The sequence below is a fragment of the Lontra canadensis genome, unplaced genomic scaffold, assembly GCF_010015895.1.
Source record: "Lontra canadensis isolate GAN:19392208 unplaced genomic scaffold, GSC_riverotter_1.0 scaffold35, whole genome shotgun sequence".
NCBI classification, from domain to species: Eukaryota; Metazoa; Chordata; class Mammalia; order Carnivora; family Mustelidae; genus Lontra; species Lontra canadensis.
The window spans coordinates 18870015-18882274 of NW_022631029.1; the positions used below are offsets into that span (position 1 = coordinate 18870015).

Consider the following 12260-nt stretch of genomic DNA (forward strand, 5'->3'; position numbering starts at 1 on the left):
TTTACCTCATAAATGAGTCGCTTTGTCTAGACATTCTCCCAGATAGTGTTTAATAGTTAATACATTTAGAGCTTACATTCCTCCTTTTATACTTGCCACAGGAAGCGTGTTAATCATCCTGTCTGCACCCTCTGAAGTGCCTCCTGATCCCACACACCCCCTCCACACCAGGCCCCTTAGCTGTTGAGTGAGCCCCTCACAAAACTGTTTTTAATTTCTTGTTCTTTTCCTCTCAGTCCTTATGTTGGTGGGTTGTTTCATAGACTGTTAGCCCGCCCAAACACCAAACTCTGGGAATTTTTCCCTCTTCCTGCTCATGACTGGGATTTCTCCTGAGCATGTGGAGCCGTGATGCTGGCCTTAGAGAGTCATGGTGAGAAAAAGGCCCTTTAGCCCAAGACAGGAAATGCCCACGTTGTCTGAGCCAGACCTCAACTGTCAGTTTTGTCTCATTGGTGGGATGTGGCTGCGACCCTGGGGGGGGGGTCTTCCCTACCTAATGACTTGTACTGTGGCTTGTGTCTGAGGCAGACGTCTTTGGTGAGAGGCAGCTGTTCCAGTGAAGGCTTTCAGGGATTCTTACCCTGACTCCTACCCTCTCTGTTACTAAGAGTAAGAATTTAAAGCAAGGGACTTCGGAGTTTGTTCCCTTTTTTTTTGTCTAAATGAGATCTTTAAACCTTTACTCAAGTTTATCTTCTAGAGGATAGCTAGCGACACAGGAGGGAAGGGGAATCAGGAGATGTTATCCTCCTGCGTAGGCCATCCAGCATGTATTTCTGATTTTTATCTTGATAATTGGACATTTTCGTCTTAGTGATGAATGTAGAAAAAGCATTGAATAATTTAATTGTTGATCTTTTTGAACAAATATTCTGATTATATCTTGTATTTTTTTAGTCACAAATAGCAGAAAGCCTACTCAAGCTGTTGTAAACACAAAAACATAAAAAAACAAACAAACCCCCAAAACAACCAAGAAGTCTAGAGGTGAAATTTAAATTTCAGGAATGGTTTGATCAGGCTTGTTTCCTTCCTCCCTCCCTTTTTTCCTCCCTTCCTCCCTTCCCTTCCCTGCCTCCTTTCCCATTGCCTCCCTTTCCCAACCCTCCCCTCACCTCCCTCTTCCTCCCTTTTTCCTGTTTTTCCTCTGGTCTTTGTACTTGTCAGCTTTGGCTTCGGGTTGATTCCCCTTTGGTTGCAGTTTAGTCCACTCCCTTCCTCTTGTTCATTCATGTTCTGGGAGGAGGTAGATTTTCCCTCTGGCTCTGAGCAAAAACCTGGAGTCTTATTTTGAGTCACACTAACCTAAAACATTCTCTCCAGTTGGGGAAATCCCATGTGCTAATTGGCTTTGTCCTGGGTTAACACCCTTTCCCAAACCAATTACTTGTTAAGGAGGATGAAATTAGACGGATGGCCAGGTACCAACCAGACATTATTTCCAGAGCTTTAGAAATAGGGTCAGGCTTTCTAGACTTTAGGGTTTGAATGTAATTTGCAGAAGAAAGTATACATAATCATGTTTATTGAACAGATACTATGTGCCAAGTCCTGTGGGACATGCTCTATATGTAATGACTTATTTAATACTCATCATATCCCTGTGGTCACTTGTAGGAATGTAGTCAGTGAGAGTAAATTTTGGCTAGGCTGTCAACAAGTACTTTACATGCCTAGTTCATTCTTCTAGGTGTTACAGGAAGCGTTCTTGTGAATTTAGAACTCTTACATAAGTTTTAGCAATAATCCAATATAATCTTGTATCGTGTGTGTAAAGAAATGGAATCATTATAAGACTTGATTGCAGCCACATCCAAGTCTACCTTCCAGAGTTGAGACTGCAGTGAAAAGAACGATTTTGTGGCAGGGCTGTCACCACCTATCTCTCTCATGCTCCTGGCAGGCATTGCTAACTGATCTGCTCTTCACTGATAGTAATCATACAGTCATTTGGAGCTACATGTGAATTAGAACTTATTGCCCATCTTTGATCCAGAACTCTGATGGCTAGTCTCATTACCCAGCCCTCTTTCCACCGTGCCAGATGGCCATTTTCATTGTTGGATGGTTACATTAAGTTTTGTGGAAGGCGGTCAGAATTCTAAAAGAACAGGTCTTTGTCACTTCAAGAGTGTTGATTGCTTGAAGACCTAGTTGATCTGAAGGTTGAAACCTTCAGCTCCAGGGACACCTGGGTGGCTCAGTCAGTTAAGCATCTGCCTTTGGCTCATGTCATGATCCTGGGGTCCTAGGATTGAGCTCTACATTGGTTTCCCTGCTCAGCGAGGGAGCCTTCTTCTCCCTCTTCCACTACCCCTGCTTGTGTTCCCACTCTTGCTGTGTCTCTTTCTGTCAAATAAATAAATAAAAATCTTTAAGTTAAAAAAAAAAAAAAAGAAAGAAAGCTTTAGGTCTGGAGCAAACTTACATATAGCTTTTAAACACTTGAGATGTTTGGCATTGGACAGGAAGAATTATGACTTGTTGTTGTTGTTAATACCTCAGGTGCTCTTTGTAACCAATTACTTTTTGTATCTACAAGAAGTAAAAATGAAGTTGCCCCAACTTTAAACAATATTTGTTTGATTTTGAGTGAATTAACTATCTCAATTATTAGTAAGAATTTTGACTGCATGTTTGGATGAGGGTAGATTCCATGTGAAAGATACAATTTTTTTATATCCCAGGTATGTCTAAACATACATTGTTATAGACTTTGTCTTCAAAGGATCAGAATCCTCTAGTCTGTGAATTGCATGCCTGCATAGTGCCTGCTTTACTGCTGTCATACCACATACTCATACAGACATTACTAATCAATCACCCAATCCCTTCTGAACCTCTACTCAGCGGGACTTTTGCAGCTCAGAACTCCCAGGTTGTCATTACTGGCATCCTTACTCTATACAATACCCTCTTTTTTTTTTTTTTTTAAGATTTTATACAGAGGGAGAGAGGGAACACACAAGCAGAGGGAGCAGCAGAAGGAGAGGAGAAGTTGACTACCAGCTAAGCAGGGAGCCCAATGAGAGCTCAATCCCAGGACCCTGGGATCGTGACCTGAACTGAAGGCAGAGGCTTAACTGAGCCACCCAGGGGCCCTGCAATACTCTCATTATTAAGGACAATATAATGGGCTCCAGAGAGATCTTAAGCATCAAGATTAGAATCAGGGATCTTTGGTTTACAGATTTGTGCTGTTTTCTAGTTTTAACATCTAGTCCTAAGACAGAGATGCTGTGAAATAAAATGATAATAGTTGGTAATAAACAAAGTATACAGGCATTCCCATGTCTGATGTTATTGTCTGATACTATTTCTGGTGTTATAGTTAGTTGTCGATATTCCCTTAAAAACACACCATTGATGTGAAATGGAGGAATGAAGTTTTTATACCTAAAATTTAAAAACAAAAATTTGCCCAACTATTCTGTTACCTGGAAGGAAAATTTACATTTTCTTAACTGGTTTAAAAATTAGAATATTCCTAAGAATAACGTCGAACAATTTCATAATTATTCATGCATAAAAGATGAAAACACTGGAGAACAGCAATATGAATGCTTTTTAGCACTTTTTCCTTTTTTCATACATATGGCAATAAATGCACAAAAGGTAATTAAGTTCCCAATAGTGGAGAATGCAAAAGAATCACAAGCTAAATCCCATAAAGCTTTTTAATTAAAAAATGGAATAGTTTTAAGATGTGTTTTAGATTTGGGAGAAAAGCCATTAATTATAATATTAGGTAAAAAAATGGATACTAATATTTTTGGGTTGTTGCTCTTGGTTAAAAGTAGACAACAAGATGCAGGGTAATAAGCCTGGATTCAGGTAATACTTTTAATATAAGTTCCTTGAGGGAGGCATTAATAAGCATATTTGACTAGAAACAGCACATAACATGTATATTAGTTTTGTTTTTAATTAGATTTAGACAGAATTCATTATTTTTAATGGCTTTTCATTAGTGAACAGAAATCGTTATTTGGATATATTATGGTAAAATAAATTCAAGGTGTATGCTCATTTTCTGTAAAGAATCTCTTAGGTATTTAAAGAAATTATTGTTTGGAACACAAATCCTAGATAGATATTTGAAATTCCTCACTTTTAGATAAAAGTATGATTTTATATGCTCTAAAACAGCAATTTTATCTCTTTCTCAAGTCAGATCTTAATAATGAACTGTAATTAAATGAGATTGTTTAGTTAAATTGCTGGAAAGTCTTACTGCTATATTTATATCTGTTCACATTGGACTTGTCAAATAATATTGCTGGAAGTGGCGAGTCAAAATTCGGTTTTTCTCTCAGATTTTATTTGAATTTTCTTTGAACACAATAACTTAGTTTTGGTCCAAAATTTATGTATGTTGACCAAATTCTTGGGTTAAATCTGCCTTAAAGAGACACTGAATTTAAAGTAGGTCTTAGACGTGAGCCCAGATTTACAGTATTTGCCATTATTTTCACGTGGGGAATTCTGTCTGCGTTAAACAGGCCAGTTGGAATTAAACTCCAGTTGTGTGATTTATTCACATTACTGTAGAAATATGTCTTCCTGATGCTAGTCTGCTGAACTGTAGCATCTCAAAACAAGAAAAATACAGTGGCTTGTTAATGGTACACCAGGGAGGTAGAAGTGGTTCTTTTAATGCACAGATGAGCCATAAATTAAGCTAATAATGTTCTTCCTTAACTACAGTTTTTAAAGGTGAGTTTCTCCAACTTTATAATGTTTTTATATAATGTTAAATAATGAAATATCACCCACACGCTTGCTATGTTTTCTTCAAAGAAATCTCTCTTACTTTGGTTTTGCTCAGTGGAAATTCATGCAAAGAGCTGAGGACAGCAATCTCAGCATTATCTATAAACCAGTGCCCATCACCTTTATCTGTTAGGCCATAGACCTGCCCCCAAATATGTAACAGTAAATCCAATAAAATATGGATATTCACAAAACTTAGATTTTATTTGACTTCTGAGTAGTTTCATAAATATTTCTTCATCTCATCGGAGTAACCACTGGAAAATGACCCTATTGACAAAGAACAACCAGGAAACAAACATGGGTGTATTAACTGACTCAACTTCATTCAGAGCTCATGAGTTTTCCCACTCATTTCCATGTTTGGTTCTGCTACTCAAGCTAGAATACCACCGTGCAATTGTTTTGTGTGTGTGTGTGTGTGTGTGTGTGTGTTTTCTCTTCCCCTCTTTAGTCTTCTTTGTTCTGTGACAAATTTTCAGTCTTTCCTGGTTGTTCATGACCTTCACGTTTTTGAGGAGTATCAGCCAAGTGTTTCATAGAATGTTCTTCAGTTTGGGTTTGTTTGATGTGTTTTCCTCATGATTAGACAGAGGCTATAGATTTTTAGAAAGAACCTACAGAGGTGATATGCCCTTCTTACCACATCTGTCAAGATGTGCCTGATGGTCTGTGGCATCATAGGTGATGGTAACCTTCACTACCTGGTTAAGGTGGGATTACCAGGCTTCTCCACTGGGAAGCTTGCTTTTTCTGTTCTTTGAAAGCTAGGCACTAAGTCCAGCTGTCGATGGGCTTAAGCTCCACTTCCCAGAGGATCAAGGGTACTTTTTGTCTCACGTTCTCCAAAATGGGGAGCACCAGGGCCCAGTATACTTTTCAGCATTTCAAGGAGGGACTCCCCTGAAATGTCACCTTCAAAGTCCTGCCCTCGGGGAGGTGAGGGCCTCTCTTCTCTCTTTGTATATGACAAAATGCTGGTATCCACCTGCCTTAGCCTTTAATTGGGCTGCATGCTTGTTTTCTGCATTAGACAGTCAAGTTCTTGAGGGCCTGTGACACGTTTTTGTAACAATAGCAGTGGCAGTGAAAGTAGCCACCATTTACGGAGTTTTCATTGCTGGGCTCTTCTTTCATTTATGTATTTGAGAGAGAGAACAGAGGGAGAGGGAAAGGGAGAAACATGACCCCCCCGCCCCGACACACACACACTGAGCAGAGAACCTGACATGGGCCTCAATCCCAGGACCCCAGGATCATGATCTGAGCTGAAGGCAGATGCTTAACCACTGGAACCACCCATGTGCCCTATTGTTGGGTACTTCTTAAAGTATTTTCCATTGCTTATCTCATATAATCCTCAAAACTACCCTATGACTTGGACACCACTAATTTTTCCCATTGTACAGATGAGCAGACTGAGCCTCTGGCAGCTTCAGTTGTCCAGGGGAAGCCCAGGTGAACTGTGGCAGCTCCACCTGCTGGCATCCACTTTGTAGCACTGTGGCTGGTACAGAGCAGGTGTCAAAGACCATATTTTAAATGTGTACAGCGATGAACTGATGAACAAGACTGGTTTTGCTCTTTAACTGACCTTCTTTCAATAGAGAGCTCTGCTAAAGCATAGAAAAAATAAGAGAGCCTTAAAAATAATCATGCTTCATGAAAGGCGTTGAAAGCAAAGTTCTGTCACATTCCTTTCTTTAAAAAAAGTGTAATTGCCTTTAGTGGGCTAGTTAAATTTGCACACAGCTTCCATCTTGTACTTCATAAACTGCTTGTTGTACCTTCTCCCCATTCAGACTAATTTAACCTACTAGTGATGAAAGGAAGGAGGTTGACCTCCTGACTCTTGAAACCAAGGGAGTCAGGAAGAGTAGGAAGAAGTCAGGAGATAAAAGTATAAAATTAAAACCAAAATAGCACCATAGTGTCATTAGGAGACACAACTATGCAACTCTTTAATGTCATCTTCTAATTCATGTATTTGTGCGCAAAAATACGTATTAGCACTCTGTAGGTAGGGCTGTGCTCTACGTATGGCAATAATGGTAAACAACACAGAGAAGGAACCTCTTCTGAGAGTCAGGAACTAATGAGTTAGACAGACATTAAATTAAGAAATGGACAACAAATTGCATGAGTGATAGGCTGTCCCAAAGAACACAGGTGCCCATTGCCAAGTGGTACACGGCCCTTGTGTATATGCCTCATGGAAACCACCTGAGTGTATTGACGATATTAAACCTTTAGGCAGGAGTTTTAAATGCATTCATGGAATTCACTAAAAAGAAAGTAGCTTTCATCACAGGTTGAGTGAGGTTTCACTGCCAGTATAGATTCTCGGGCTGCAAATATGTTGGCAGCATGTCTTCATGAAGATTGCATTCCCACAAGACTCTCAACAGGTGAATGGCAAATTACTTTGGGCAGCCCAGCTGCCCTGTGGTTTCTATGCTCCCGGTCCAGCCTGCCCCTTTTGGGAAGATAGCCTTGTCTAGTAGGTCGCTATGTCGGAGTTGGTTAGCCATTGAAAATGGGTCCGGTTGCCAACTGCACATGTCCTTCTCATTCTAAGAAAGAGTCAGTAAGGGGAAACTGAAGTGCAAATGACTTTTCCTTTTTATTTTAGAGAGAGAATGTCATATCTGAGGGTGGAAGGCTTCTTGCTGATTGGTTTTCTCCCCAAAACTAGGTTTAAGTTAACCACGGTCTTTATTTAGTGTCATGTTTTTTACTTAAAAGCATTTATTCAAACTTCTGAAAAACAAAGCATTCAATACTCTGAGATTGTACAACTGCAAATGATTAATGATATAATTCTCAGCGCTTTATAAAGTGTCTTAACACTGGAAAGATTTATACAGTGTGGAATGGCGATGGTGCTTCGATGTGAGAATAGGTAATCAATACCTCCAAGCTTGGAAAAGCGTTCTATTTCCTCCACTAATGACATAGGGGTTTTTGCAAGGCAAGGGAGTCTGGAGCATGAAGCACTCCAAAGAAAAATTAATTTAAAATCTGAAGTGGAAGATCAGTTTCAATTAAAATTGCACTTGAATGTACATTGGGTAGAAGTGTGAAAGCAAGCATGTAGTCAGCTTAAATCTTCAGATTGTTACCAGTGAATAAATGAATCCCACTGGTACAAACCCTGATTATATTTTTAAAGAGTGCTAAATTATATGTCACCCATGTCTAGAAGGTTTTGAGAAATAATATGAATGGAAAGTGTGCTTCTCAGAGTTTTTCTTTATTAGTAGGATAATTATGAGGTGTCTGTGTTTTTACAAAGGACAGCTTGCATTCTTATTTCTTTGGAGTCAAACATGTTTGGATTTATTTTACTGTGCGTTTTTTTCATTGAGTATAATTTTACTGTACTCGTGAGTTTCTAAAAGTCATTACACACACACACACACACACACACACACACACACACACGATATTAAAACTTTAACTTCCAGGGGTGCCTTGGTGGCTCAGTCAGTAAGCATCTGGCTTTGGCTCAGGTCCTGATCCCAGAATCCTGGGATCAAGCCCAGCCTTGGGGCTCTCTATTCAGTGGGGAGCCTGCATCTCCTTTTCGCTCTGCCTATGGCTCCCTCTGCTTGTGTGTGCCCTTCCTCCTTCCCCCCACTGTCAAATAAATAAAATCTTTTAAAAAAATAAAACATTAGTTTCCATAATTTGAACATATAGGCTCACGAGACACATCAACAATCACTTTATTCCTCTGGAAGAAAATTTAAAGAATGGACAGGAAATTGGAGCTATTCCTTATGTCCCTTTTCCCCTCCTTTTTTCCTTCAAATGTAATGATGCAAGATGAAAATAAAGTTTGGCTAGAATATATGCAAATGCACACTCTGTTCTTTATGACTCATCAGAGTCTTAGGGAATTTGACCAAGAGGTGAGGAAACATGAGTGAAAAGCCCTTGATGCTTCTTCTTTTAGTAAGGAGCTTTATAGTCAAGAAAATGGTGATGTTAACTTTTTCTAGAAAGCCTTATGACACTTGTAAATGATTTTGAAAAGTGCCCTGAGGTTGCTAAACCTTTGCCAAGCAGGGAGTGTGTTCTTCCTGATAGTCTTTCCCATCTTACTGTTTTGGATGAGAATTAGGGAAAATGACCCAGGGGTAGAAGGAAGCCAGGTTATTTGCCAGGTAGCAAGAATATGCATCATTTTTTGGGGGGTCACATCGATTGCTCTTGCAGCCTTGACCATTACCGTGACTAAAAAGATGTTCTGTGGTTGTCTCTTTTTTCATGGGACCATTGTTTACATCAGCTGTGAGCTGTATCGACTGAGGGGTGTGGGGATATTGATGGCCTGTGTGAACATGGTAGTGGGTTCGGCACAGGTGTGTAAGCTTTTATTCAGCAGTAGGAAGACTTACGGTGTCTCTGTTTCTCCATTACACGATGCTAGGTTTAGAGAGAGATAGGAAAGTACTGGTGGTCGGGTGGGTTGGTCTCTTTAGATCACTTTGACCATTCCATCCTCATCTGATATGTGAAGAAATGTAAAACTGAAACCTAGGTCTCTCTCTCTCTCTCTCGCTATATATATATATATATATATATATATATGCACATTATACTTTATTGTTTGGGAAACCTAAAAATTATATCATTTAGATTTATTTCATATCCAATTCTTAAAAAGAGATGTATGTTAATCTTTCTAGCAAAGGGTGTTTCCTTTCAAGGGGCCACTCCTGCTTTGTCAAGAAGGTTAAAGGCTGGGTGCAGAAAAATCTCAGAGCCTGTTATCAACTTAATAGACATCACCCCCAGATTATTTCATTTCCAAGTAGTGCAGACAGGTGGGTGCGGTATGTTTTCTCTGCCCATGCCTGCTTGGTACCCAGTAGGATTCTGCACTGTTGCATTTTCATTCCTGCTGCGTGTATCCCCCCCAAAAGCCTGCATTTATATGAGTGCCGTATTCATTCTGAATGCACCTTTATACCCTCATGTCCTATGCCAGGGAGGGATTGAGAAGGAGAGGTGAGTGCCTGAATCCACTAATTTACAATTTCTGGCCAAACCGAAAAATCTTCCACAATTAACCAAAAGAAAATCCTGCCTCATTGCCCCATTATTTGTCATGACTCTCATCCTGTGTCATGTGGCCTTTAATTTTTAATTTTTCCTTTTTCCAGTTCACAAACTCCTAGGAGCTGTTGTGTTTGGTATACCGTTGGTAACTGCAAAACATGCTGAACAGAGGAAGGTGGTTTCTTGTGAATAAATGCTTTGCTTATTTTGGAAGACTTACTTAGAATTTTTTAAAAATGTGAACAACTCTGACAGCCCTTCTGCTCAGCTTCCTTAATCTGATTACAGATAAAGTAGCAAATGTTTGATTACAAATCAAGAAGCAAAACCATCTTAAGGAACATGTCTTTTCTTTAATCTTATTGCCCTATCAAGTAAATGGCTTGGATCCATAGTTTTCAACAGACTGACATCTTTGGGTAGGAACATTGGCGGGGGTGGGGTATGGGGGATGTACTTTCAGAGATACAGTGGTTGGCTTTTTACATCCTTTTTCCCATCCATTTTACATTTCATCCCTAACCCTTGAGTCATGAGGACTGAAGTATGGTTCTCTTTTAACAGGTGCCTATGGTCCTGAGCACTGGGTCACGTCTAGTGTCAGCTGCGGGGGCCGTCTCCAGTCTCCCATAGACATTGTAGACCAGCATGCACGGGTCGGCGAAGAGTACCAGGAGCTGCAGCTGGATGGCTTTGACAATGAGTCTTCTAACAAAACCTGGATGAAAAACACAGGGAAGACAGGTAGACTCCTGACTTTTTTACTAGTCAACAAATCAATGGGAAATAGTTTTAGATGGCTCTAATATTTACCTTGCCCATGGTTTTTGCTCCTTAAGTAGTGCGTGTTGCTATAAGGAACGTAGAGTGAGAGCTTTGGAGTTAGCTCTTGGTTCTAGAATCAGCCATTTGCTCTACAAGCTGTGTGATTTGGGGCAAATTACTTAACCACTCTGTGCCTCGGGTTTTAGAAATACAATAAAGGTGCGTAATAAAATATCACCCTCATAAGGTTGTAAGGATTTAGTGAATCCATATAGGTAAAATGTATATAAAATGGACTTTCAGAAATCTGCTTTAACCTTTATGGTGGCTGCTAGCCACATGTGGCTATTTAAATTTAACTATTAAGTCCGTCAGTAAGTAAGACTAAAGTTCACTCCCTCAGTTGTAATAGCCACGTATCTTTTTTTGTATTTCCCCCCGACTTTGTTAGGTTGTTTATGTGCAGCGTTTGAAAGCAGAGGATACACATTAAAATCTTCGTGGAGTTTTTTTGGGGGAGGGCAAGATCTGACTTTTATTTAACATGATATAAGTTTAATATATATATAATGTGATGATTTGATACATGTTTATATTTCCAAGTAATTACCGTAATTTGGTTAGTTAACACTCTAATCATTTCACATCCTCAGTTCCCTCCCCCCGCCTTCCTTCCTCCCTTCCTTTGTTTCTTTTAGTGAGAACATTTAAGACATACTTTCTTAGCAGCTTTGTAGTATGCAGTAAGGTATTGTTGACTATAGTCCCCATGATTATACATCCCCAGAACTTACTTCTCTTAAAATGGACCTTTATAGCCTTTGATCACATCTTTCCATTTACCGCACATTCAGCCCCTGGCAACCACCATTCTACTCTCTGTTTCTATGATTTCAGCTTTTTTTTTTTTTAAAGGTTTTTATTTATTTATTTGACAGAGATCAGAAGTAGGCAGAGAGGCAGGCAGAGAGAGAGGGAGAGGGAAGCAGGCTCCCCGCTGAGCTGAGAGTCCCATGTGGGACTCGATCCCAGGACCCCGAGATCATGACCTGAGCCGAAGGCAGCGGCTTAACCCACTGAGCCACCCAGGCGCCCCGATTTCGGCTTTTTTAGATAACATATATAGGTGAGACCATAGAACATTTGTCTTTGTCTGACTTACTTCACTGAATATAATGCCCTTAAGGTCCACCCATGTTGTCACAGATGGCACGATTTCTTTCTTTTTTATGGCAGAGTAATACTCCAATGTATGTTGTACTTGTCTGGTCATCAGTTGTGGACACTCATTGTTTCTATGTGTCAGCTCTTGTGAATAATGCTATAGTGAACATGGAGGAGGCAGATATCTCTTTGGGATAGTGATTTCATTTCCTGAAGTAGAATTTCCAGAAGTAGAACTGTTGGCTCATATGGTAGTTGTATTTTTAGTGTTTTGAGGAACTGCCATATTCTTTTCTGTAGCATCTGCACCATTTTCTGTTCCCACCAACAGTGTACAAGGGTTCGCTTTTCTCCACATCCTCACCAATACTTTTTATGTCTTGTCTTTCTTGATAATAGCCATCCTCACAGGTGTGAGGAGCTATCTTATTGTGGGGTTTTTTTTGGTGTTTTTTTTTTTTTTCTTTTTTGAAAGATTTTATTTATTT

At 39.7% G+C, this 12260-nt stretch overlaps 1 protein-coding gene across 1 annotated transcript in view; it reads left to right on the forward strand.

The window, feature by feature from the left end:
* The window catches only part of PTPRG (protein tyrosine phosphatase receptor type G), a gene marked incomplete at its 3' end in the record, with an annotated part of 610637 nt that overhangs the window by 394545 nt on the left and 203832 nt on the right, over window positions 1-12260 (forward strand). The window contains exon 4 of the mRNA XM_032868500.1: window positions 10408-10587. Coding sequence (XP_032724391.1) covers window positions 10408-10587 — 180 coding nt within the window. The remainder of the gene's footprint in view (window positions 1-10407; window positions 10588-12260) is intronic.